Genomic DNA, 27,889 nt, shown 5'->3' with positions numbered 1-27,889 from the left:
CCGCCCCCATTCCCAAAGGAAGAGGAGTCACCCAATGCCACCGCAGGCCAGACCCAAAATGCTCACAAATCGTGGGACCAGGCAAAAGCAAATAACACGAGCATTCCCCCCATCGCCCCGTAAACGAGGTGAACCGCAAAATGGCCGACGACCATTACGAGAGCCCGATTGATGCTCAGAGTGAGCACTGTGCTGAACAGATGCCAACGGCTCCGCGGGAGGTGCCAGCCCCAAACCTGGCACTGCTGACTTACAACAACCGAAGAAACCCCAAGCCTTGGCATGACCATTCTGAGCAAGACCCCCACGGCCTCCCCAGGGAACCAATACATCTGTCATAGACCGGCATCTAGACAAAGCTGCCTGCTGAAAATGCTCCACTGCAGTCTCTGCAAACAGCAACAGACCAAAATGGGATGAAAATCTAAGAGCCAGGACCTAAGCGGATTCCAAAGAGTGGACGAGCACCGCCTGTCAGCACACGAGGCAAGAAGCAAAGAACAGTTACACCACTTCCTTGAGAATCGGCCCAAACAACTTCAACAAGGCAGCTGACGCCTGAGCCACCGAGGCAAATGCACCGGATGCTGGCCCGTAACTCAGTCCCTCCACATCCTCCTTGAGCCAGTCCAAAGACAGCTCCAGCAGGAAAAAGAAGTGTAAGACCGAAGCCAAATGCCCATGGGCGCGGAAATCCACAACGACCAGAGACGCCAAAAGGGAGGAAACCTGCATGTGAAGCTGCAGTTGGCTGACATTGTGAGGAAACACAGGGGTGAACAAGCAAGCAACATTGGTGAACATTGCAAGCAAGCTTGCTTGTAAGCAAGCAAGCAAGCAACTCACCCTCCAGGTAAACCTGAACGACTATAGTCAACATCTGCCAATCAAGCATGCGGGTCCGACAAAATGCATGCCATGCTCCCAACAAAAAGAAAGGGCAGTCTGCCAGCCAGGAAGACTTCGGCACCTTGTAACACACCCAATAAAGAAAAGAAGAGCCAAACTCAAAAGAAGAAGGATCCATGATTGAGGCGTAATCCGAGTCTCGTAGGAAGTAGGCCGCAAGCGCCTCCCACACCTCCCAAGGCGGGATGCAGGAAGCCAAAAAACCCCAGAAGGAGGGAACCAATTATCCCAAGGGAACTTGAAACCGAACCCCAGGGAGGAGCCGAACCCATATCAAACTCGTACAGGGAGGGGGAGATAGGAAAACCTCTCCTCCTGTAAAAACAAGCCTGCACCAATGGTACCAACATCCAAGCGGGGTCAAATGAGGCCCAAACCCTCCAAGTGAATTTCTCCTCAGCCCCGGGATCCTCCATGTCAGGACCCGGGGCAGAGCCATCCTCCAAACCCTCTGCCTCTGGAGAAAGGGCAGAGTCCACTGGAAAAGCAGGGAAGAAGGGGGTCTGCCGGCATGCCCCGAAAGCCCCAGCAGGAGGAACAGGGTCGAAGGGGAAGTCCCCGAAGCCGCCCGAGTCTCACAACAAGAAAGCCCTGCCCTGACTCGAAACCTCAGACTTTTGGGAGCCGGGAGCAGGATGAACTACAGCGGGGAAAGGACAAGGGGGTGCAGACAAAACCAAAGTCATGGCGACTAATGCCCTCAAGTCCAGGTCCCTATAACGTAGCGCGTTGCAGCAACCTAAACCTTGCATGCAATGCGCAAGCTGCCTGTATTTGAACACCAATAGCAGTGGACTGGGTGAATTGAAGTACAAGCAAGGAACATCACTTGCAGGATTCCGGGTCAAATGTGTCATTAACCCAACAGGCAGCATGGCAGAGGCAAAACGGTGAGTGTCACCCTGAGACAAGGGAACAGAGCAACCTTCGAACTTGCAGGAAGTGAGATGGGACTCGGAGGACACAGCCAACAGACCAATGAACCCCAATGGGGGTTTCCAGGGCCCTTAGGCTGACTGCTAAGTGAAGCTCAAGCAAGATCCTGCTAACTGGTTATCATATAACTACCAAACAAATCAACAAAAGCTGAACCCTGTGACATGAACAATCACAGGGACCTAGCAGAGGGCCACTAAAACAATACTAGTAGTCCTACAGTAACACCAGGCAGACTCCTACCAGAGAAAACAAAATAAAAGAAAAAAGAAACACCCTGCAAAAGCACAACGTCTCCAGAAGAAACAGAACTAACCGCTATGCATATCATAAGACAGCTGCACAGTACCTTGCACTCCAGCCAGCAATGATACTACCTCCTACCCAAGGTCAAATAGGGGTAGGAAAAAACCCCAGCTGACCCCAAGGGTGGGCAATCACCGAGTAGCAAAAGAACCCTGCGGAGGTTGTCTCAAATCTGTTTGTGGAAGGTAACCCCAAACTGCAAGGGCAGTACTTACAGGGCACCTAGGGAAGGTGACCCTAGGCACAGGCAGCCCCAGTACTTCTGGAATTATACCTGGCTCGCACACCACCACACTGCAGCACAACATCACAAGGCACAGCACTGCTCAAGGATTGGAGCCAGAGTCGATCGACTGCCACCCAACACAAATGCCTCAGAACTGGGGATGGGTAACTGGCACGGGAAGTCTGGGGCTCCCCCTTCCAACTCCTGAGAAGGGGGGAGGACCTGCTTCCAACTACATGGAGGTATCTATAGGCACTTGCTCCTCGTGCCTCTCTGACGGGTGCCAGGTTCTGGCTTGTGGTCCATGGAAGGCTAAGAGCTCCATCAATTGACTGTTGCCATAGTCTAATACATACACATCAGCCCGGTATAGCTCCAGGGAGCCGAAGGGACTCTCCATAGAAAAGTGACGAATTTGTACAGACAAACAATATTGAAGTCGTACTAATTTTTCATTAGTCTTATCACAAGGTATATAAAGACCTAGAGAATACATAGAAAAACAGTGACATAAGTATGAAATACAGTAGTCTCTTTGAGTAAGGAGGGGTCAAGACAGATTTAAAAAATAATAAATGGTATTTACACAAGTCAGGAAAAACAATTTAAATAAATTGTAACAAAGATGACATAATGCCCAGTAGAACACTGCTGCCAAGACTACACATTTACATGCAGCAAAGTTTATTGTCAAGTCAGTATGAGGCTTTTATAAGAGTGACATGCAGCTTTGATATCAACAGGTGAATGTGAAGCTTATTAGGTAGTTTACAGCTCTTATATTATAATCATAAGATTCTACAGCAGGACATAAAGCACTACTGGTTTAGCTGCAGAAAGTGGAAATGCACTTCTTTGTGGCAGAGATTCCAAAGTCCTGAGCAGGGAGACCAAGCTGAACAAATACAGTATATTATATTTTATACAATACCTTGATGCAGGGAATTATAATCAGTGTCAAACTTGCAAAAATCCTGAAAAACTGTGTTTGTGAAATAAAATTAATTTAGAAACTGGAAAACTGGTCAGAAAGTGTGTAAATAATGTTATTCTTGAGTAAATGTCAGCAAGTCAAGAAAATTAGGTCAAAATAATTCAAAGTCATTTGGTACCCTTTATCGAGAAGTGACAGTATCTTACACTGTCAAAATTTTAAAATAGAATTAATTATTGTATCTGATTGGTTTCTTCCTCAAAAGTGACAATTATTATTCATATATGACTGACTTAATATTTTGCTTTAAAAACTTTAAGTACTGTATATATCTATTACCTAATGACTTAATACCTAGAATATCCTCAGGGTGATGACAGATGTATCTGAACTCATCCTTGTACACAAAATGAAACTTTTCAATAAAAGAAACAATCACTTCTAGAATACACAGTAAATAACTAGGCAACTGCAGTCAGACCTCTATAATGGGCACATAGTTAAAGGTAAGGTCTCCATGCTTGGATACAGTAGTCCAGATGAAGGGTGTAGCAGAGATTTGTACGGCTAAATAATCACTTTCTTCTCCTTGAAGTCAAAGGTTCATTTGATTATTCCTAAAGTTTATTTTTTTTTACTGCAACTCCTACTAGCAGAGTAGTTTTCAATGTTTGATGGATCATAACCTTCAGGTTCTTTTTGTTTTCAATCTGCTGCACTTACCTCGTTGTACTTACCTAGTTGTGCTTGCAGGGGTTGAGCTCTGGCTCTTTGGTCCCACCTCTCAACTATCAATCAACTAATGTACAGGTTCCTGAGCCTACTGGGCTCTATCATATCTACACTTGAAGCTGTGTATTGAGTCAGCCTCCACCACATCACTTCCTAATGCATTCCATTTGTTTACTACTCTGACACTGAGATAATTCTAATGTCTCTATGGCTCATTTGGGCAGTCAATTTCCACCTGTGTCCCCTAGTGAGTGTGCCCCTTGTGGTAAATAGCCTGTCTTTATTTACCCCTATCAATTCCTCTGAGAATCTTGTATGTGGTGATCATGTCCTGCTCTAACTCTTCTGTCTCCCAGTGACGTGAGGTTTAATTCCCGTAGTCTCTCCTTGTAGCTCATACCCTTCAGTTCGGGTACTAGTCTGGTGGCAAACCTTTGAACCCTTTTCCAGTTTAGTCTTATGCTTGACTAGATATGGACTCCATGCTGGAGCTGCATACTCCAGGATTGGTCTGACGTATGTGGTATACAAAGTTCTGAAAGATTCCTTACACAAGTTTCTAAAGGCCGTTCTTATGTTAGCCAACCTGGCATATGCCGCTGATATTATCCTTTTGATATAGGCGTCTGGCATGATATCAACCCCCAGGTCTTTCTCTCTCTCAGACTCTTGAAGGATTTCATCTCCCAAATGATACCTTGTATCTGATCTCCTGCTCCCTACACCTATCTTCATTACATTGCATTTGCTTGGGTTAAACTCTAACAACCATTTGTTCGACCATTCTTGCAGCTTGTCCAGGTCTTCTTGAAGCCTCAAGCTGTCCTCAGTCTTAATCCTTCTCATAATTTTGGCGTCATCAACAAACATTGAGAGAAATGAGTCTATGCCCTCTGGGAGATCATTTATGTATATCAGAAACAGGATAGGTTCGAGTACAGAGCCCTGTGGGATTCCACTGGTGACTTCACACCAATCTGAGGTCTCACCTCTCACTGTAACTCTCTGCTTCCTAATGCTTAGGTACTCCCTTATCCACTGGAGCGCCCTACCAGTTACTCCTGCTTGTTTCTCCAGCTTATGCATCAGCCTTTTATAGGGTACTGTGTCAAAGGCTTTCCAACAATCAAAAAAATGCAATCTGCCTATCCTTCTCTTTCTTGCTTAATCTTTGTCACCTGATCGTAGAATTCTATTAAGCCTGTAAGGCAAGATTTACCCTCCCTGAACCCATGTTGATGGGTTGTCACGAAGTCCCTTCTCTCCAGATGTGTTACTAGGTTTTTTCACATGATCTTCTCCATCACCCTGCATATTATACAAGTTAAGGACACTGGCCTGTAGTTCAGTGCCTCTTGTCTGAAACCCTTTTTGTATATTGGGACTATATTAGCAGTCTTCCATCTTTCTGGTAGGTCTCCCGCTTCCAGTGACCTACTATACACTATAGAGAGTGGCAAGCAGAGCACTCCTGCACACTCTTTCAATACCCATGTGAGATTCTGTCCGGGCCAACGGCCTTTCTCATTTCCAGATCCAACAGGTGCCTCTTGACCTCATCTCTAGTAATTTCGAACCCTTCCAAGGCCGCCTGGTTTACTGCCACCTCTCCTAGCGCAGTGACCTCTCCTCGTTCTATTGTGAAGACCTCCTGAAACTTTTTGTTGAGTTCCTCACACACCTCTTTATCATTCTCTGTGTACCTGTCCTCACCCATTCTAAGTTTCATCACCTGTTCCTTCACTGTTGTTTTCCTCCTGATGTGACTGTGCAGTAGCTTTGGTTCTGTCTTGGCTTTATTAGCTATATCATTTTCATACTTTTTCTCAGCTTCTCTTCTCACACTAACATACTCATTCCTGGTTCTCTGGTATCTCTCTCTACTGTCTGGTGTTCTGTTATTTCGGAAGTTCCTCCATGCCTTTTTGTTCAGTGCCTTTGCTTTCATACATTCCCTATTAAACCACGGATTCTTCTTTTGCTTCTCGTTTTTTTCCTGTCAGGCCGGGATATGCTGTATGGTATTGCTGTTGATATTGTAGTTATGGTGAGTGCCTCATAAATGTGTGGCTAATGAGTATGTGCAATGTGAATGTGTGTGTGTGTGTGTGTGTGTGTGTGTGTGTGTGTGTGTGTGTGTGTGTGTGTGTGTGTGTGTGTGTGTGTGTGTACTCACCTAGTTGTGTTTGCGGGGGTTGAGCTCTGGCTCTTTGGTCCCGCCTCTCAACCGTCAATCAACAGGTAATTACCTAAGTGTACTTACAGGATGAGAGCTATGCTCGTGGTGTCCCGTCTTCCCAGCACTCTTTGTCATATAACGCTTTGAAACTACTGACGGTCTTGGCCTCCACCACCTTCTCACTTAACTTGTTCCAACCGTCTACCACCCTATTTGCGAAGGTGAATTTTCTTATATTTCTTCGGCCTCTGTGTTTAGCTAGTTTAAATCTATGACCTCTTGTTCTTGAAGTGCCAGGTCTCAGGAAATCTTCCCTGTCGATTTTATCAATTCCTGTTACTATTTTGTATGTAGTGATCATATCACCTCTTTTTCTTCTGTCTTCTAGTTTTGGCATGTTTAATGCTTCTAACCTCTCCTTGTACCTCTTACCCTTCAGTTCTGGGAGCCACTTAGTAGCATGTCTTTGCACCTTTTCCAGTTTGTTGATGTGCTTCTTAAGATATGGGCACCACACAACAGCTGCATATTCTAGCTTTGGCCTAACAAAAGTCATGAACAATTTATTTAGTATATCCCCATCCATGTATTTAAATGCAATTCTGAAGTTAGAAAGCATAGCATAGGCTCCTTGCACAATATTCTTTATGTGGTCCTCAGGTGATAGTTTTCTATCTAGAACCACCCCTAGATCTCTTTCTTTATCAGAATTCTTTAAAGATTTCTCACATAATATATAGGTTGTGTGGGGTCTATGTTCTCCTATTCCACATTCCATAACATGACATTTATTAACATTAAATTCCATTTGCCAAGTGGTGCTCCATATACTTATTTTGTCCAGGTCTTCTTGAAGGGCATGACAATCATCTAAATTTCTTATCCTTCCTATTATCTTAGCATCATCAGCAAACATGTTCATATAATTCTGTATACCAACTGGTAGATCATTTATGTACACAATAAACATCACTGGTGCAAGAACTGAACCCTGTGGTACTCCACTTGTGACATTTCTCCATTCCGATACATTGCCTCTGATTACTGCCCTCATTTTTCTATCAGTCAGAAAATTTTTCATCCATGATAGAAGCTTACCTGTCACCCCTCCAATATTTTCCAGTTTCCAGAACAACCTCTTATGTGGAACTCTGTCGAAAGCCTTTTTTAGGTCCAGATAGATGCAGTCAACCCAACCATCTCTTTCCTGTAATATCTCTGTGGCTCGATCATAGAAACTGAGTAAATTCGATACACAGGATCTTCCAGATCGAAAACCATACTGTCTGTCTGATATTATATCATTTCTCTCCAGGTGTTCTACCCATTTAGTTTTGATTAGCTTTTCCAATACTTTCACTATTACACTTGTCAATGATACAGGTCTATAATTGAGGGGGTCTTCCCTGCTGCCACTTTTGTAGATTGGAACTATGTTAGCCTGTTTCCACACGTCTGCTACGATTCCTGTACACAGGGATGCCTGAAAGATCAGGTGAAGTGGAATGCTGAGCTCAGATGCACATTCTCTCAGAACCCATGGTGAAACGCCATCTGGGCCAGCTGCTTTGTTCTTCCCGAGCTCCTTTAGCATATTTTCCACTTCATCTCTAGACACCTCTATCCGCTCTATGTTGTTCTCTGGAATTCTTATTGTGTCTGGTTCTCTGAAGATTTCATTTTGTACAAACACACTTTGGAACTTTTCATTTAATGTTTCACACATTTCCTTTTCATTTTCCGTGAATCTGTTTCCCATTTTCAACCTCTGAATATTATCCTTTACCTGCAATGTATGTGTGTGTGTGTGTGTGTGTGTGTGTGTGTGTGTGTGTGTGTGTGTGTGTGTGTGTGTGTGTGTGTGTGTGTGTGTGTGTGTGTGTGGAATCTGAGTACGAGTGAAATATGAATGTGGGATTAATACGAGTTTATATAGTATGAGCATATGGCATATGAGTGTGAAGAGTATGTTTGTATGGCATATGGGTGTGCAGTATGATTGTGTTTGATTATGATTGTGTTGTAAATATGAGTGTGTACAATCTGTGTGTGGAGAATGATTATGTGTAGATAATGCCATATATCCTACACACTTCTTACACTTACTTGTGTGGAGTAACACTTACTCTGCACACTTACTTGTGTGGAGTAACACTTACTTGTGTGGAGTAACACTTACTCTGCACACTTACTTGTGTGGAGTAACACTTACTCTGCACACTTACTTGTGTGGAGTAACACTTACTTGTGTGGAGTAACACTTACTCTGCACACTTACTTGTGTGGAGTAACACTTACTCTGCACACTTACTTGTGTGGAGTAACACTTACTCTGCACACTTACTTGTGTGGAGTAACACTTACTCTGCACACTTACTTGTGTGGAGTAAATGTGTTCATATAGAGTATATGTAATTACCTAAGTGTAATTACCTAAGTGTAGTTACAGGATGAGAGCTACACTCGTGGTGTCCCGTCTTCACAGTTCTCTTTGTCGTATAAAGCTTTGACACTACTGACAGTTTTGCCCTCCACCACCTTTTCACTTAACTTGTTCCAACTGTCTACCACTCTGTAAGAGAACATTTTTGAGTATGTTTTTGGCACCTTTGTTTCCTTAGTTTGAATCTGTGTCCTCTTGTGAAGTTGCTGGTTTCAGGAATTCCTCTTTGTCAATTTGGTTGATTCCTGTTAGAATTTTGTAAGTGGTGATCATATCACCTCTTTAGTGTATGTGATTATGATTGTGTTGTAAGTATAAGTGTGTGTTTGTGTGTGTGGACAAACTGTGTATGGAGAATGATTGTGTGTAGATTATGAGTGTGTGTGTGTGTGTGTGTGTGTGTAGGGTATATGTGTATGTGAAGATTTATGAGTATTTGAAGCACGAGTGTGTGTAGTATGAGCGTGTGTGTCTGATGAGTGTCTGGAGTATGACTGTACAGAGTATGAGTCTGTGAGGAGTATGAGTGTATATGGCATATCAGTCTGTGTCAAAAACTCACTGACCATTCATTATTCTTCTGTTTTCCTCACATCTTTACTAATTTGTACTTGGATCCATCCTTATTCATTCTAGCCCATGTCACATCTTTTCATGTTTATATTTGATGCTCAATGAGGCTCATATTATAAGACATATCATTTTTGCTGTCACACATGCATTACTTCCAGCATGTCATATACTTAACACATCTCTATTGTACTTACTTGTGCAGTACACTACTTCCAGTGAGTCTTACATTATAATATATATTTCCAGTGCTCTAACACATGCAGTAATTCCAGCCAATCTCACATTACAATATACAGTATCAGATAAATCTCTATTGCAGTCATATATGCAGTACTTCCAGCAAGTGGTCAGTGAAGTCAGCTTACAACAAATTTGTCCTCGTTTTTATTCCAGAGCAGAATCTGACATTTGGGCATGCTACCTTATACCTGATGCATCTGTTCACCAAGCAGTAAGTTACTACCTGTAAGATAGGCAACTGTAGTGGGATACAACTTAGGTAGATTAATTGTTAACCTAGAGGGACCTCAAGAAGCCTAAAATCAATAATAATAATTCACAGAGAAATCACACTAACATGATAGATAGATAGATAGATAGATAGATAGATAGATATATATATATATGTCGTACCTAATAGCCAGAACGCACTTCTCAGCCTACTATTCAAGGCCCGATTTGCCTAATAAGCCAAGTTTTCATGAATTAATGTTTTTTCGTCTACCTAACCTACCTAACCTAACCTAACCTAGCTTTTTTTGGCTACCTAACCTAACCTTACCTATAAATATAGGTTAGGTTAGGTTAGGTAGGGTTGGTTAGGTTCGGTCATATATCTACGTTAATTTTAACTCCAATAACAAAAAATTGACCTCATACATAGAGAAAAGGGTTGCTTTATCATTTCATAAGAAAAAAATTATAGTAAATATATTAATTCAGGAAAACTTGGCTTATTAGGCAAATCGGGCCTTGCATAGTAGGCTGAGAAGTGCGTTCTGGCTACTAGGTACGACATATATATATATATGTTGTACCTAGTAGCCAGAACGTCGTACTCGGCCTACTATGCAAGGCCCGATTTGCCTAATAAGCCAAGTTTTCCTGAATTAATATATTTTCTCTAATCTTTTTCTTACGAAATGATAAAGCTACCCATTTCATTATGTATGAGGTAAATTTTTTTTTATTGGAGTTAAAATTAACGTAGATATATGACCGAACCTAACCAACCCTACCTAACCTAACCTAACCTATCTGTATAGGTTAGGTTAGGTTAGGTAGCCGAAAAAGTTAGGTTAGGTTAGGTAGGTTAGGTAGTCGAAAAACAATTAATTCATGAAAACTTGGCTTATTAGGCAAATCAGGCCTTGCATAGTAGGCTGAGAAGTGCGTTCTGGCTATTAGGTACGACATATATATATATATATATATATATATATATATATATATATATGAGTTCTGGCTACTAGATACGACATATATATATATATATATATATATATATATATATATATATATATATATATATATATATATATATATATATATATATATATATGTCGTATCTAGTAGCCAGAACTCATATATATATATATATATATATATATATATATATATATATATATATATATATATATATATATATATATATATGCAAACAAGCCTGAATGGTCCCCAGGACTATATACAACTGAAAACTCACACCCCAGAAGTGACTCGAACCCATACTCCCACAACTGGTATGTACAGGGACGCCTTAATCCGCTTGACCATCACGACCGGACATAAGGAAGTGATAGCCGAGGCTATATGAACCACTTCCCCGCCGGCACTCGGATGGTAATCTTGGGCATAGCATTTTATCAAATCACCTCATTCTTTGGGGCACACGTGAGGAACACAAATGCAAACAAGCCTGAATGGTCCCCAGGACTATATACAACTGAAAACTCACACCCCAGAAGTGACTCGAACCCATACTCCCACAACTGGTATGTACAGGGACGCCTTAATCCGCTTGACCATCACGACCGGACATAAGGAAGTGATAGCCGAGGCTATATGAACCACTTCCCCGCCGGCACTCGGATGGTAATCTTGGGCATAGCATTTTATCAAATCACCTCATTCTTTGGGGCACACGTGAGGAACACAAATGCAAACAAGCCTGAATGGTCCCCAGGACTATATACAACTGAAAACTCACACCCCAGAAGTGACTCGAACCCATACTCCCACAACTGGTATGTACAGGGACGCCTTAATCTGCTTGACCATCACGACCGGACATAAGGAAGTGATAGCCGAGGCTATATGAACCACTTCCCCGCCGGCACTCGGATGGTAATCTTGGGCATAGCATTTTATCAAATCACCTCATTCTTTGGGGCACACGTGAGGAACACAAATGCAAACAAGCCTGAATGGTCCCCAGGACTATATACAACTGAAAACTCACACCCCAGAAGTGACTCGAACCCATACTCGAGACTCGAGTATGACTCGAGTATGGGTTCGAGTCACTTCTGGGGTGTGAGTTTTCAGTTGTATATAGTCCTGGGGACCATTCAGGCTTGTTCGCATTTGTGTTCCTCACGTGTGCCCCAAAGAATGAGGTGATTTGGTGAAATGCTATGCCCAAGATTACCATCCGAGTTGCCGTCGGGGAAGTGGCTCAAATAGCCTCGGCTATCACTTCCTTTTGACGGCCGTGATGGTCAAGCGGATTAAGGCGCCCTGTAGTTACCAGTTGCGTTGCTTCTGGGAGTATGGGTTCGAGTCACTTCTGGGGTGTGAGTTTTCATTCGCATATAGTCCTGGGGACCATTCAGGCTTGTTCGCATTTGTGTTCCTCACGTGTGCCCCAAAGAATGAGGTGATTTGGTGAAATGCTATGCCCAAGATTACCATCCGAGTTGCCGTCGGGGAAGTGGCTCAAATAGCCTCGGCTATCACTTCCTTTTGACGGCCGTGATGGTCAAGCGGATTAAGGCGCCCTGTAGTTACCAGTTGCGTTGCTTCTGGGAGTATGGGTTCGAGTCACTTCTGGGGTGTGAGTTTTCCTTCGCATATAGTCCTGGGGACCATTCAGGCTTGTTCGCATTTGTGTTCCTCACGTGTGCCCCAAAGAATGAGGTGATTTGGTGAAATGCTATGCCCAAGATTACCATCCGAGTTGCCGTCGGGGAAGTGGCTCAAATAGCCTCGGCTATCACTTCCTTTTGACGGCCGTGATGGTCAAGCGGATTAAGGCGCCCTGTAGTTACCAGTTGCGTTGCTTCTGGGAGTATGGGTTCGAGTCACTTCTGGGGTGTGAGTTTTCATTCATATATATATATATATATATATATATATATATATATATATATGCGAACAAGCCTGAATGGTCCCCAGGACTATATGCGACTGAAAACTCACACCCCAGAAGTGACTCGAACCCATACTCCCAGGAGCAACGCAACTGGTAACTATAGGGCGCTTTAATCCGCTTGACCATCACGGCCGGACAAAAGGAAGTGACAGCCGAAGCTATTTGAACCACTTCCCCGCCGGCAACTCGGATGGTAATCTTGGGCATAGCATTTCACCAAATCACCTCATTCTTTGGGGCACACGTGAGGAACACAAATGCGAACAAGCCTGAATGATCCCCAGGACTATATGCGACTGAAAACTCACACCCCAGAAGTGACTCGAACCCATACTCCCAGGAGCAACGCAACTGGTAACTACAGGGCGCCTTAATCCGCTTGACCATCACGGCCGGACAAAAGAAAGTGATAGCCGAAGCTATTTGAACCACTTCCCCGCCGGCAACTCGGATGGTAATCTTGGGCATAGCATTTCACCAAATCACCTCATTCTTTGGGGCACACGTGAGGAACACAAATGCGAACAAGCCTGCTATCGCTGTATCTATCAATAGATACAGCGATAGATAGGCGGCTTGACGTTTGCGAGGCACTACACATTAAGAAGTCTACACCAGCAATCAACAGCCAATTAATGCACAACTATATTCTACCCACCTCAAGACTCCGCTCCAATATAGAAGCATCAAGAAATATGAACCAATAGGCTTTCTACAATCACTTCCATTTCAATACCCATTGTTTCGTATTCTGTCTTGTGTTGATGAAATTAATACCCTATTAATGCCACCTCTTGTTCTGTCTTGTGTTGATGAAATTAATACCCTATTAATGCCACCTCACCCCATCCACCTCACTCAAATGTAGATATAAACAAAATCGGAGATGTGTAAGTTCTATTCAGTTGTGTATTTGTAAACTAAAGTCTTTGAAAATGTAATAAGTTCTACGAAACGCGCTCGTGTCGCGTCAGACTAGATATAAAAATGAATTTTGGAGAATTGATTTTTGAATTACCTCCAACAGTGAAAAGAAATGTACGAAAGATTGAGAAAATTCGTGTTAGAATTATTAATCTTACTTTTTTGGTCATATTTAATAATATATGTCTACAGGAAAGACTGCTACCAAAATATACTAATATATATATATATATATATATATATATATATATATATATATATATATATATATATATATATATATATATATATATATATATATTATTAAATATGACCGAAAAAGTAAGATTAATAATTCTAACACGAACTTTCTCAATCTTTCGTACATTTCTTTTCACTGTTGGAGGTAATTTAAAAATCAATTCTCCAAAATTCATTTTTATTTCTAGTCTGACGTGACACTTGAGCGCGTTTCGTAAAACTTATTACATTTTCAAAGACTTTAGTTAACACATACACAACTGAATAGAAATGAACATTAAGGAACATATAATCTCTTCCCACAACCAAACCATCGCCAGAGAAATCCTAGTAAACAACACAGAAATCATCGATAGATACAGCGATAGCAGGCGGCTTGACGTTTGCGAGGCATTACACATCAAGAAGTCAACACCAGCAATCAACAGCCAATTAATGCACAACTATATTCTACCCACCTCAAGACTCCGCTCCAATATAGAAGCATCAAGAAATATGGACCAATAGGCTTTCTACAATCACTTCTATTCAATACCCATTGTTTCATGTTCTGGCTTGTGTTGATGAAATTAATACCTTATTAAATACCACCTCACCCCATCCACCTCACTCAAATGTGATATAAACAAAATCGGAGATGTGTAAGTTCTATTCAGTTGTGTATGTGTTAACTAAAGTCTTTGAAAATGTAATAAGTTTTACGAAACACGCTCAAGTGTCGCGTCAGACTAGAAATAAAAATGAATTTTGGAGAATTGATTTTTAAATTACCTCCAACAGTGAAAAGAAATGTACGAAAGATTGAGAAAATTCGTGTTAGAATTATTAATCTTACTTTTTCGGTCATATTTAATAATATATGTCTACAGGAAAGACTGCTACCAAAATATACTAATATATATATATATATATATATATATATATATATATATATATATATATATATCTCTATCTTTGATGGATTTGGCAGCCGACCATGGCGACAGCTGGAGGTGTGAACAGTGTCTCTCCTTCCAACATTCCAGATACCTTTGAGGGTTTTCCGAACCCACTGTTACATGATATGCTTTCTGATCACAACTCTCTCCCGGTCTTAGAGGGAGATCCCGAGGGGTTTTCCTGGACAGTGCACATCACAGTAAGGCGAATAGATTAGAGGCTAAATGCCGCCAGCATCCTCAGATACCCTGTGATTGCCCCGGCCCTACGCAGCCTCAGTATCAACCTCCTCCACTCACTCAAGGTAGGACGAGTTCTCCTGGTTTACAAACGTTCATCATTGCCTTTGATGACGATACGTCCATTCATAGGAGTGGTTTTGGAAATAGTAGGGCACAAAGTCTCCTCTATCATGCCATTCCCAAGTTCTTAAGATCAAGGTGCATGATATCAGACCAAATAAATGAAGGAACTCAATTACAGTGGACCACAATCACAGTGAGGACCTAGCGCTTTCGGATGTTACTGAAATCTGTGGTTACAAAGTCAGATGCTACAACCACTGGGTGACCGGTTAGTGAGGTATGTGGTCTAACATGTTGACATTAGTGCTGACGACATCAAGTCACAATTTCAGGCTGCTGACATTCCAATCTTCAGTGTTAGGAAATTTATGCAGAGGGCAAATGGTGAACTGAGTGATACTGCCACTGCCCTACATACTTTTTCTAGATTATTTTTCCCCTAATCGAGTTTGGATTGACGGCTTCCTCCATTAACTAGAGGGGTACGTTCCCCGTCCCACTCAGTACTTTCGTTATAAAGGTTTTCACCATACCTTGAAAGGCTGCACTAATGACATCAAATGTGGGAAATGCTCTGGTTTCCATTACACACATGACAGTGCATCAGATATACTCTGCTGCTCAAACTGTGGTGGTGCTTATGACATTATCTACAGACAATGTCCTTCGTACATAGCGACACAAACAGGCTCTTCCCACCATCAACCTGCAATACATTCGTGCTCTGCAATGACCTAACTCTGTCCATCATCACTCATTACATCACACTCTGCCGCCCCCTTTGCTTGTGCCTAATCTGTCTGCATCATCATCATTATTATTATTATTATTATTGAAAACTTACTACAATGCTGTAGTGCATTGAATGAAGGTGAAGGAAAGACTCAATATGTGTGTAAAGTGTATTAAAAAACAAATTTTCAGATGTAACCTACATCCTTTCTCAAGGTGCTTTATTCAGTCACTTTGTATATCACCTCTGTATACATCCTCTTGAGAAAGGATGTAGGTTACATCCGAAAATTAGTTTTTAATACACTTACACGTATATTGGGTCTTTCCCTTCACCTTCATTATTATTATTATTATTAATATAATTATTATTATTATTTATAATTAATTCTATAATTACGGATTAATTCTAATTTGTATAATTATAATTAATATAAGTGTCACATATAAGAAAGTTACTTGGTCTAGCTAAATATTCCTTATAATTTATCTTATTTTTTACATATTTTGCTTACTACATCATATATTTTTTTAATTCTCTCCAGCTTTAGCTTAAATCTCTTGTGTCCCATTTGCATTATGGTCATCTGTGTGGTATGTGACAAGCAAAAATTAAGATTCATGCAACACATACTGCAACAACATTCTACAAACACAATTCATAGTTAACTAGGAAATTACAGTATCATTAAAGGTCAAGCTGCATGTTGTTGGTCAGTCTCATGTTCAAGCCATACCTTCAGCTTTGGACAAGAAGGAAACAGGACAGTTGGCCAGAAGAAATTGTCATGGAAAGAAAAAATTGTCATTATTATTTAAAACTTGTCAAATGAGACAGGATAAACCAAGAGTTTAGACAATTTGAAATATAAATGATACACAGATAAATAATGAATCCAAATCATTAAGTAAATTGTAATGAAATGGTTCAATATATAGTGCATTATAATCCAAGGATAGTATCATTATGGTGGTAAAAGGATGCATTATAGTCAAATAATCTAATATAAATTGGTAAAATATAGAGGAAAAAAAATTGTGTTTCTAAGACAAAATAACAAACCTACCAAGTGATGTATCCAGATCCAAGGACTTGCGATGCTGGTGAAGCCGTCTCTTAAGCTCATCAGTCTGCCGCTCCTCTTTCTCATTTTCTTTGAACCATGACTCAATCTTCTGGCGCCAGTTTTTGCTGTTGAGGATTAATTATTGGTTAATTCAATATAGAATAGAAGAGAAAAATGTTATCACAAGTTGAATAATAAAAGTAATTTAACTATTAACCAACACTTCAGCCACTAACAAATATGGAGGAAATATTCCAAGATGAATTAAGAGCAGAAGCTATAGCTAATAAAGAAATTGCAAAGTGCCATCTCTAATGATATTGATTCATTATTAAATTCATTAAATCTAACATCACAAGCAGAAGGAGAACAACTAATAGACATGGTACAGGATTACTTTTTCATACAGCATGTGGTAGAGCCCACATGAGGTAACAGCATTTTAGATCTTGTAACTGACATCAGAAGAGGGCTTGAATGATTAAATTTAGGTGGGGGAAAAGGCTAACCTTCTCATGAGATCACCATATTTTAAGATGGACTACGAATATAGAAACCCGAATAATGGTAAATATTGATGAATTTCTAGATTACCATAAAGGAGACTATCAGGGAATGGGAGAGGAACTGCAAAACATCTCCTGGAGGGAGCTGATTGGCGAACATGGCATGGCAGCATCATGCCAAAATTTCAAGAGGGTCATCATAGAACTCGTTCAAAAAATCAGCTTTGAATGTAATGAAAAGTCCTTTTCTGGACGAGTTCGGGAGGCTCCCCGGAGCTATCCAGGCTGATATGTATATCGTTAGATTTTGGCATCAGTCAGTGTGAATGGAGTTCTAGGCCTAACAGGAACCATGGCCAGAACATGGCCAGAACTCAGAGAGGCACGAGGAGTAATTGCCTATAGAGATGCACATGTGATTTGGAGCATTCTATATCTGTCATCGACTGAGACAAGCACCCAGAAAGGTAAGTGCCTCAAAACAAACCGCTATTCTGGATAAAATGACTAAAATAGACAGAACTAGTGGACAGAACTCTCCAAATGAAAACGAGCAAACAAGCATGACATCACACGAACCGCGCCACATGTCTACGCAGCTCCCCCCTCCACAGGAGAGGGTAGGGGAAGCCCCAGAACCCCACACTGGCGATTCACCCACCAGTTGGATGTCAAAACATGCGAAAAACCGCCAACCGAATGGAGGGAGGGAGGGTTGCCGGGGAGCCTTACGGGACTCACCCAGAAAATGGTATTTCTTTACATTCAACGATGGTTTTCTGGGGGAAGCCCCTTCAGCTACCCGAAGCTACTTCACCAAAGACGAAAACCAGAGGGACTTACCCGGGAGGCGGTCGGTGCTCACACCTCAACTCGAAGTCGAGACAACAGGCTGCAACTGCCAACCCAAAGCGACACAGGGCCGACTAAGCCCAGGAACATTAACGAGGTAGCATGCAGCCAGGACCTTGTTCGACCACCAAAAATCTCTCACCCGAATGTCAGCCAAGGACATGTTACCAAAGACGGCAGCAAGCACAGCATTTTTCTCTAGAAAAGAATGAGATGGCTGCAAACAAACAAACCTATCATCTTGACTAAAAGTGCAGAAACCCCTGCGCTGGAGAAGAGCACGAAGCTTCCCAACAAGACCCCCCAGAGGCCAATGCCAACAAAAAAAAAGGGCTTCGGAAAAACAACCCTGAACCGAAGGGGCTACAACAAACCGAGGCGAAGAGCACTCTGTTCCAAAGACCAGGATGGCTCAGGCGGCGCATGAGCAGGCCGGAAATGAAACAATGCTCATGACAGCTTGCGAAACGGTGCCAAAGTAACATCAATACCGAAAGCAAGCTGCAGCGGCTCCGCCAACGCTGCACGATACGAGGCAACAGTATTCGGCATAAGATGATAGTTCTGAAACAGCCACGAGAGAAAGGACAAAACAACCCTAACAGAAAGCAAAGTACAAAGACGAAGAGACAGAAAAAAACAAAAGGACCGCAAGGAAACTTCATACTGGTGCCGAGACGAAGCCCGCAGGTGGGACACCATCAAAGAAGTCACCTGATCACCATACAGATGGTGATAGACTCGAGTCAAAAGGACCAAACACGAAGACTCGAGGAAAAGAGCGAACCAGTCTCGTAAAGGACCGGACCGATCTGTTGAAAGAGGCGGAGCCGCGGAAAAACCTCTGGGTTTGGACACTGAGTAAGCAGTGCCTGAAACCAAGGCAAGGCTGGCCACCATGGGGTTAAGAGGACTACTCTCCCTTGGTAAGTCTCCAAGCGAGCTAGGTTCTGGAGCAACTGCTGAACTGGGGGAAAGAGGTATAGGAACCTCCACCTTAATTAGTCCTGCCGGAAGGCATCGATTCTGACGGCCTTGCGGTCAAGAAAGGGCACCACACATATACCAGAAGACGTCTCAACAACACTGACGCAAAAACGTCCACCTTTGGGCACCCGAACATCTGGCAGAACCAACTGAATGAGTCGGCATCAACCTTCCATTATGTGGACAGGGGAATGAAACTCGGACAGGCCATCCACCAAAACATTGGACACCCCCCAGACGTGAACCACTAGGAAAGCCAAACCCTGAGAACTCAGCAGACAAGTCACCCAAAGCGACCAGCCCCAAAGAGCCAAGGACCGCATTGAACCCCCTCAGTTCAGGCAACGAACCACCAGGGAGCAGTCCGAATGGAGCCGGATTGTCGATCCAAGGGTGACCCAAACCCTCTGAAGCGAAAACCACACTGCCGCAAACTCCCACACCATGCTGTGGGCCAGACGGAAGGATTGACCCCACCACCCCTGGCCAGCTTGGTGAGCACTAGTCATGAAGCCCCAGCCGAGAGACAACGTGTCCGTGAACACATCGAGCGAGGACTCGGGTAGGCGCCAAGGCACTGAACCCTGAAAAGCCCAAAGAGGAAGCCGACGACACAGCAGCCGATGCAGTGCCCCAGGGGGACGAACCCAGCGATCGCGAGAGAGGTGGGACGTCCTCGAAGGAACCAAAATAGCTGACAAAGTCAAACCCGACCCAGTAGGTAGACCATCATCGCAAAGTTCAGGCGCCCGCACAGTCCCTCTAGCAACCAACGGGTGACCTGGGAGCCTCCCCCCAGAAACAACCACATGCGGGACCGCAGCCGAAAGAGAAACTCCAGAGGAAAAGACAAGAAAGCGGTCCAAGAGTCCCACACAAGACTCAGCCAGGTCCGAACCTGGGAAGGAACCAGATGGGACTTCCGCCAGTTCACCAGGAACCCGAACAAGGCTAGTTGGGAAAGAACCAAACCCCTGACGAGCAGACACATGGGCCGACTGGGAGCCAAGACCAGCCAGTCGTCGAGGCAAGCCAACACCCGAACACCTAAAAGACACAGACGGGCCTCCACGACCAGGGTGAGGCATGTGAACACGCAAGATGCCAGGTTTAACCCAAAAGGGAGACAACGAAAGCTGTAACTCTGACGCCCCAAAATAAAACCGTGCCAGTCTCTGAACCCCGGATGAATCGGAATGTGCCAATACGCATCCTTGAGGTCCAGGGACATCATCCAAGAACCCGGTTCCAACAGAAGCCGGACCTAGGACAGAGTGGTCATCCAAGACGAGGGGGATGAAACCCCAAGGGTTCAGACGGGATAAGTTTAGAATGAACCGCAGGTCTGCACAGTCCTGTTTCGGTACTGGAAACAGGCGGGGATACCCACCTAAGAAACGTCGTCATTTTGACCACGCCCCCAAGTGCACCCACTCGGAGACGACCTGACAGAGCGCAGGAGTAGAGGTTTGCCTTGCCAGCCACGAATCCCCCGAAGGAAGAGGAGCCACCCAATGCCACCGAAAGCCGCGAGAAACAACCCGAAAAGCCCACAAATTGTGAGACCAGGTGCGAGCGAACAGAGCAAGTTTTCCCCTCCCCCATCGCCCCGTCAATGAGGTTAACCACGAAAGGGTCGATGCCCCTTACAAGAACCAGACCTGCACACAGAGCGAGCACTGCGCCGACCAGGCGCAGCCGGGATCGCAGGCAGCACCGCACCAAAACTGGCACCTGTGGCCCACCTCGAAGAGTGGAACCACGGGCCCTGGCACAACCCCTCTGGAAGGAACCCCACCTGGGACCTCCAAAGAACCAACAAGTCAGACATCAGGCGGCAGCTGGAGAAAGCTGCTTGCATTTATTGCTCGACCACAGAGGCTGCAAACAACAAAGGACAAAAGGATGAAGACAATCTAAGAGCCAGTGCCCAAACAGATTCCAAGGAAGAAGTGAGCACTACCTGCCGACACGCAAGATGTGCAGCGAAAAACCGCAACAGCGCATCCCACAGGGTCGGCGGAAACGGCTTCAAAAGGCAGACGACGCACGAGCAGCTGAGACCAATGCGCCAGACCAAGGAATGGCCCCAAGCACTTCTACATCCTCTGCAAGCCAATCCCAAGACAGCAGAAGAAGGGAAAAGAAACGCAGCCAACGAGCTCCGTGCACGCAAAAGGGAGGAAAGGAAAACCCCGCTCCTTATAACAAGCCCCGCTCGGAGGGTCGGAAAACCAAGCGGGGTCCAACAGGGCCCAAGGCCCCAAGTTAGCTTCTCCATGTCAGGCCCCAGGGGCAAGTTGTCCTCCAAAGCCCCGGCTTCAAAAGAAAAAGCCTGGGCAGCCGGAATAGCAGGAAGATGATGGGCCCACTGGTCAGATCCCGGAGCTATGGCTGGAGGAACGGATTCTATTGCCTCTGTAGCCTCCCTGGAAGGGGCAACCCCCGAAACCGCCCGAGTCTCAGACACCTCTAAACCCTGTTCTGACCTAGAAGCCTTCAGGTGCTTAGGAGCCAGAAACAGAGGGAGGGGGGGGGGATGAACCAAATGAACCATAACAGGGGAAGAACGAGAGGCACGGACGTAACCAAGGCCGAAGAGACCAACGCCCCAAGTCAGGGTCCCTATAAACAAAACAGGGCAGCCTCGGGGCATCCGGGGAAGCAACCAACCTAGCGCGCAGCAATAACCTAAACCTATCCTGCAAACCTATCCCCCCCCCCCCCCCCCCCCCCCCCCCGCAAAAAAAGGCTTTCGACAGAGTTTTTTTTGTTGTGTTTTTTTTGAGATATATACAAGAGTTGTTACATTCTTGTACAACCACTAGTACGCGTAGCGTTTCGGGCAAGTCCCTGGAATACGATCCCCTGCCGCGAAGAATCGTTTTTTCATCCAAGTACACATTTTACTGTTGCGTTAAACAGAGGCTACAGTTAAGGAATTGCGCCCAGTAAATCCTCCCCGGCCAGGATACGAACCCATGACATAGCGCTTGCGGAACGCCAGGCGAATGTCTTACCACTACACCACGGAGACTGGTAATAGGTTAAAAGGTTGTTCTGGAAACTGGAACATATTGGAGGGGATGACAGGTAAGCTTCTACCATGGATGAAAAAATTTCTGATAGAAAAATGAGAGCTGTAATCAGAGGCAGTGTATCAGGCTGGAGAAATGTCACAAGTGGAATACCACAGGGTTCAGTTCAGTTCAATTGCACCAGTAATGTTCATTGTCTACATTAACAATCTACCAGATGGAATACAGAATTATATGAACACATTTACTGATGATGCTAAGATAATAGGGAAGATAAGAAATTTAGATGATTGCCATACCCTTCAAGAAGACCTGGACAAAATAAGTATATGGAGCACCACTTGGCAAATGGAATTTAATGTGAATAAATGGCATGTTATGGAATGTGGAATAGGAGAACATAGACCAAACACAACCTATAAATTATGTGAGAAAGCTTTAAAGAATTCTGATAAAGAAAGAGATCTAGGGGTGGTTCTAGACAAAAAACTATCACCTGAGGACCATATTAAGAACATTGTGTGAGGAGTCTATGCTCCACTTACTATCTTCAGAATTGCTTTTAAATACATGGATGGTGAAATACTAAAGAAATTGTTCATGACTTTTCTTAAACTCCTGTATGCTAACCCCCACTATCACCAAACCTACCCGAGTCACTCAAACATCAGCCACTACCTTGGACCACATATGGACAAACATAACAGCTCCCCTTGTATCTGGTATAATCTACGACAGAACAACTGACCACTATCCTACCTTTCTCATAGCGAACATGGACATAACACCACCAAAAAGCAAGAAACTTTCATTTAGGCTACACAGTGAATCAGCTTTAGACAATCTTACAGAGGCACTTCACAATATTAACTAGGATTCTGAATTCAATAATACCCATGATATAAATTCATTAGCTAACCTCTTCCTCTCCAAAACTCTAAGCCTCTACAACCTTCATTGTCCCCTTCTTACAAAGCAAGTAACTGACAAAAGATTAAACAATCCATGGCTCACAAGTGGCATTCTCAACTCAATCAACAAGAAACATGAATATGAAAAGAAAGTTAGGATTGGCCTAGTTTCAAAGGAAGTAGCTAAAAGGTACTCATCAATGCTTACCAGTATCATAAGAAAGGCAAAACTTGCATATTATGTGAATAGATTCAATGAAGCAAAAGGCAACATGAAAAACACTTGGAAAACTATCTCTAGTATCCTAGGAACTAAACAACACTCACATAACCAAATAAAACTCTACAAGGATGGGGATATACCGTCAACTGATTTAGAAATGGCAAATGAATTTAATAGTTTCTTTTCATCGGTTGGTGCTAATCTTGCCAGTAAAATCCCACAGACTCAGACACATATTAACACATATCTCTCAGGCAGCTATCCAAACTCTCTTCTCCTTTCACCAATCAGCCCGGCAGATGTTGTGTCCATCATACACTCTCTAAAAACCAAGGCAGGGAACACCAGTGAAATTCCGTCCATTGTGTACAAGAGAGCCTCCCATACCCTTGCCCCACCCATAGCACTACTGTTCAACAAATCTATAGAGTGTCACACCTTCCCTGATATCCTCAAAAAAGCAAGAGTAACGCCTGTCCATAAAGGAGGCAATCCGGCGGACATAAACAATTATAGACCAATATCAAATCTACCCATTCTATCAAAAATATTTGAAAAAATTATTTACAAACAGCTCTATTCCTACCTCGTAAAATTCGACATACTCAGCCCCTGCCAGTTTGGCTTCCGGTCCCAAAAGAGTACCAATGATGCAATCATTAGTCTCCTTGACATTATCTACTCAGCCCTTGACAAAAATGAGTTTCCGATTGGACTCTTCATTGACCTAAGAAAAGCCTTTGATACTGTTAATCACAACTACCTCTTACTTAAACTCCAGCATTATGGAATCCGAGGCCTTGCCCTTGACTACATCCGATCCTATCTTAGTGACAGACACCAATATGTAACCATCAATGATACAACTTCTTCCACTCTACCAATTACCGTTGGAGTGCCACAGGGCAGCATCTTAGGACCTCTTCTATTTCTTATATATATAAACGATCTGCCTAATGTCTCTAATATTCTCAAACCTATATTGTTTGCTGACGATACTACCCTTATCTACTCAAACCTCAACCCACATACACTAAATAATGTTGTGAATAATGAATTAAAAAAAGTCCACTTATGGATGTCAACGAACAAACTAACATTAAACATCGAAAAGACTTACTACATACATCTTATTTGGAAGCAAATCATCAAATGCAATTCAGCTACAGATAGACAACATTAACATCAGTAATAAAAATGATGGCAAGTTTCTTGGCCTATTCCTAGACAAGAGACTCAACTTCAGCACCCACATTCAACACATAACTAAGAAAGTCTCTAAGACAGTTGGTATACTCTCCAAAATCAGATATTATGTTCCTAACTCTGCTCTCCTCTCACTATATTATGCACTAATCTACCCCTATCTTAATTATGGTATCTGTGCATGGGGGTCTACCACTGCAAACCACCTTAAGCCCATCATCACACAGCAAAAATCTGCTATCAGAATAATAACTAACTCTGCTTTCAGACAACACTCAGCTCCCTTGTTTAAATCTCTAAACTTGCTAAATATTAACTCCCTCCACACATTCTCTTGTGTCAACTACATTTACAAAACCCTGTTCTTAAATGCAAACCATGCTCTGAAACTCTCCCTGGACAGATGTAATAGGACCCATTATCACCACACCAGAAATAAATATCTCTTTGATATCCCCAGGGTCAAACTTAATCTGTGTAAACACTCTATGCAAATTAAGGGACCTAGTCTATGGAACTCACTCCCTAGTGAATTGAAAAACTGTAAAACTTTTGCCTTATTTAAAAGCAAAACCAAAAAGTACCTAACTTCATCTATTTAGTTTCCTACACTGAGCTTTAAATTTGCTCTGTACCTAGTGTTACCCAATCTCCTAACTTTTATGTAATATCAAACAACCTTATCATTGTGTTCATTGCTGTCTTCTTTTATGTGCTAGCCATATGCTGTATTGTGACTACCAATTTTTTGTCAACTACCATTCAAGCTGTCATTGCAATCAATCTTATATTGTTTCTGCTGTATTGTGCCTACCAATTTGTTGCCAACTACCATTTTAAGCTGTCATTGCAATCAATCATAGCTACCTATGTGCTTTAATATACTGTACCTATAATTTTCTCTCATCTTTTTTTTCATTCCATGTAATCTGTTATCATTTTTTGTCTATAAATTTTGCAAGTATTTACCTCCTTAAAATTTTCTTAGATTAAGGACCTGCCCGAAACGCTGCGCGTGCTAGTGGCTTTACAAGACTGTAATTACCATATTTGTATCCTCACATTCCTTATGTACATTCTTGTATATGCATAAATAAATAAATAAATAAATAAATAAATAAACCAATGCTAGAATATGCAGTGGTTGCATGGTGCCCATATCTCAAAAAGCACATCAACAAATTTGAAAAGGTTCAAAGACATGCCACTAAATGGCTCCCAGAACTGAAGGACAAGAGCTACGAGGAGAGGTTAGTGGCATTAAATATGCAAAAACTAGAAGCTAGAAGAAAAAGAGGCGATATGATCACTACGTACAAAATTGTAACAGGAATCGATAAAATTGATAAGGAAGAATTCCTGAGACCTGGAACTTCAAGAACAAGAGGTCATAGATTTAAACTAATGAAACAAACCTGCAGGAGAAATATAAGAAAATTCACTTTTGTAAATAGAGTGGTAGACGTTGGAACAAGTTAGGTGAGAAGGTGGTGGAGGCCAAAACCGTCAGTAATTTCAAAACGTTGTATGACAAAAATGTGCTGGGAAGACGGGACACCGCCACGAGCATAGCTCTCATCCTGTAACTACACTTAGGTAATTACACAAGGTATACTAGGCGAGTACTGCTACCTAACTACTCTGACCACCCGTCCTGCTACTCATCTGCCCACCCACGTCTCCAGACTGCTCTGCTACCCACCCACTCTAACCACCCATCCTGCTACCCACCCACTCGCTCTGACTACTCATCCTGCTACTCACCTGCCCACCCACTGTCTCCAGACTGCTCTGCTACCCACCCACTCTAACCACCCATCCTGCTACTCACCTGCCCACTCACTGTCTCCTGACCACCCCCTTTGTGCCCACCCAGCCATCCACCTTCTTAGCCTTAGTGGCTAAGAGATGGCCATTTGCCACCCGCTTCCTTTGTCTACCATCAGCAACCACTTGTTCTGCTGCCTGCAGGTCAACAATGCTCACTCTGCCAACCATCTCACTACTGCACGCCGGCACACTGACACCTGCCCGAACACTGCTACCCGCTCTGCTGCTCATTCATCCACTCACTCTATCACCTGCCCACCCACTTGCTCTCCATGTGTTCTTCCCTTACATGATTCTAGGGCTGGTATTTCTGAAAAATTTTCTTTCCCATCCCCCCCCCACCAGCCTCCCCGTCCCACTCACCTGCCATCCATCCGGTTCACCCCCCACCATCCATCCATCCATCCATCCATCCATCCATCCAGTTCTCCTCACCATCCATTCAGTTTCCCCTCCATCCATACATCCAGTTCCCCCACCATCCACCCAGTCCCCTCACCATCCATCCAGTCCCCTCACCAGCCATCCATCCAGACCCCACTCACCATCCATCCAGTCCCCTTACCCACCATCCATCCATCCAGTCCTCCTCACCATCCATCCATCCTTCCAGTCCCCTCACCATCCATCCATCCTTCCAGTCCCCTCACCATCCATCCAGTCCCTTCACAATCCATTCATCCATCCAGTCCCCTCACCATCCATTCATTCATCCATCCATCCAGTTCCACCACCATCCAGTCCCCTCACCACACATCCATCCATCCATCCAGTCCCTCACCATCCCTCCTATTGTCCTCCCAAACACAATATTCAAACGCAATCACCACTAGGCGGGAGACACTGGTAACCATAAGTGCGCCTCGCCCATACCACCAGGAACCAGGCGCTCAGTCGACCCATACATGTATCAACAAACTAGCCAAACGAGGCAAAACTCGTATACCGAGTTGAATTTTACGAAGTAACTGAGCTCGTAAACCAAAAAATTCGTAAAGAGGGGCATTCGTCAACCGAGGTTCCACTGTATTACCTAATTTCTTAATGTCTCAGATTGATTTTTTTCTCTTTTATTTTGCAGTTTATTGTTCAATAGTTTATTATTCATACTATTATTCAATAGTGTGTAGAGTGATATTTTTATATAAAATAAAATGTGTAAACCATTGCTATACTCAAAAGTATGGTGTGCATATTAGTGATTCAATTATTATATTCATAAAACAATAATAGAATATTTTTGCTGTTATTACGCTATATACAAACCTTATATATAATTATCTGCATGTTATGTTCACCATAACCATACAACTAAGCTGATATGATGTCCAAACAACATAATGGCTACAATACACTATGTAACAAGTCAAACACCAGTGAACTGACGGCACTGTCTCCCTCACCAACACGCTTCTGCTAGCATACTGTTTTTTACACTACAGTATATACACACATTATATATATAATTATCTATATTTGTGTTCACCATAAAGAACCACTAAACTGGTGTGGTGACTC

At 43.1% G+C, this 27,889-nt stretch overlaps 1 protein-coding gene across 2 annotated transcripts in view; it reads right to left on the bottom strand.

Annotated features, from left to right (window-relative positions):
- Window positions 1-27,889, bottom strand: part of LOC123771433 (uncharacterized) — a 910,720-nt gene that overhangs the window by 59,613 nt on the left and 823,218 nt on the right. For both annotated transcript variants that reach the window (XM_045763937.2, XM_045763939.2), the window contains exon 22: window positions 16,819-16,943. In XM_045763937.2, coding sequence (XP_045619893.1) covers window positions 16,819-16,943 — 125 coding nt within the window. The remainder of the gene's footprint in view (window positions 1-16,818; window positions 16,944-27,889) is intronic.

This window comes from Procambarus clarkii, chromosome 76, assembly GCF_040958095.1.
Source record: "Procambarus clarkii isolate CNS0578487 chromosome 76, FALCON_Pclarkii_2.0, whole genome shotgun sequence".
In the NCBI taxonomy this organism is placed as follows: Eukaryota; Metazoa; Arthropoda; class Malacostraca; order Decapoda; family Cambaridae; genus Procambarus; species Procambarus clarkii.
This window is presented reverse-complemented; position numbering and strand designations above follow the sequence as displayed.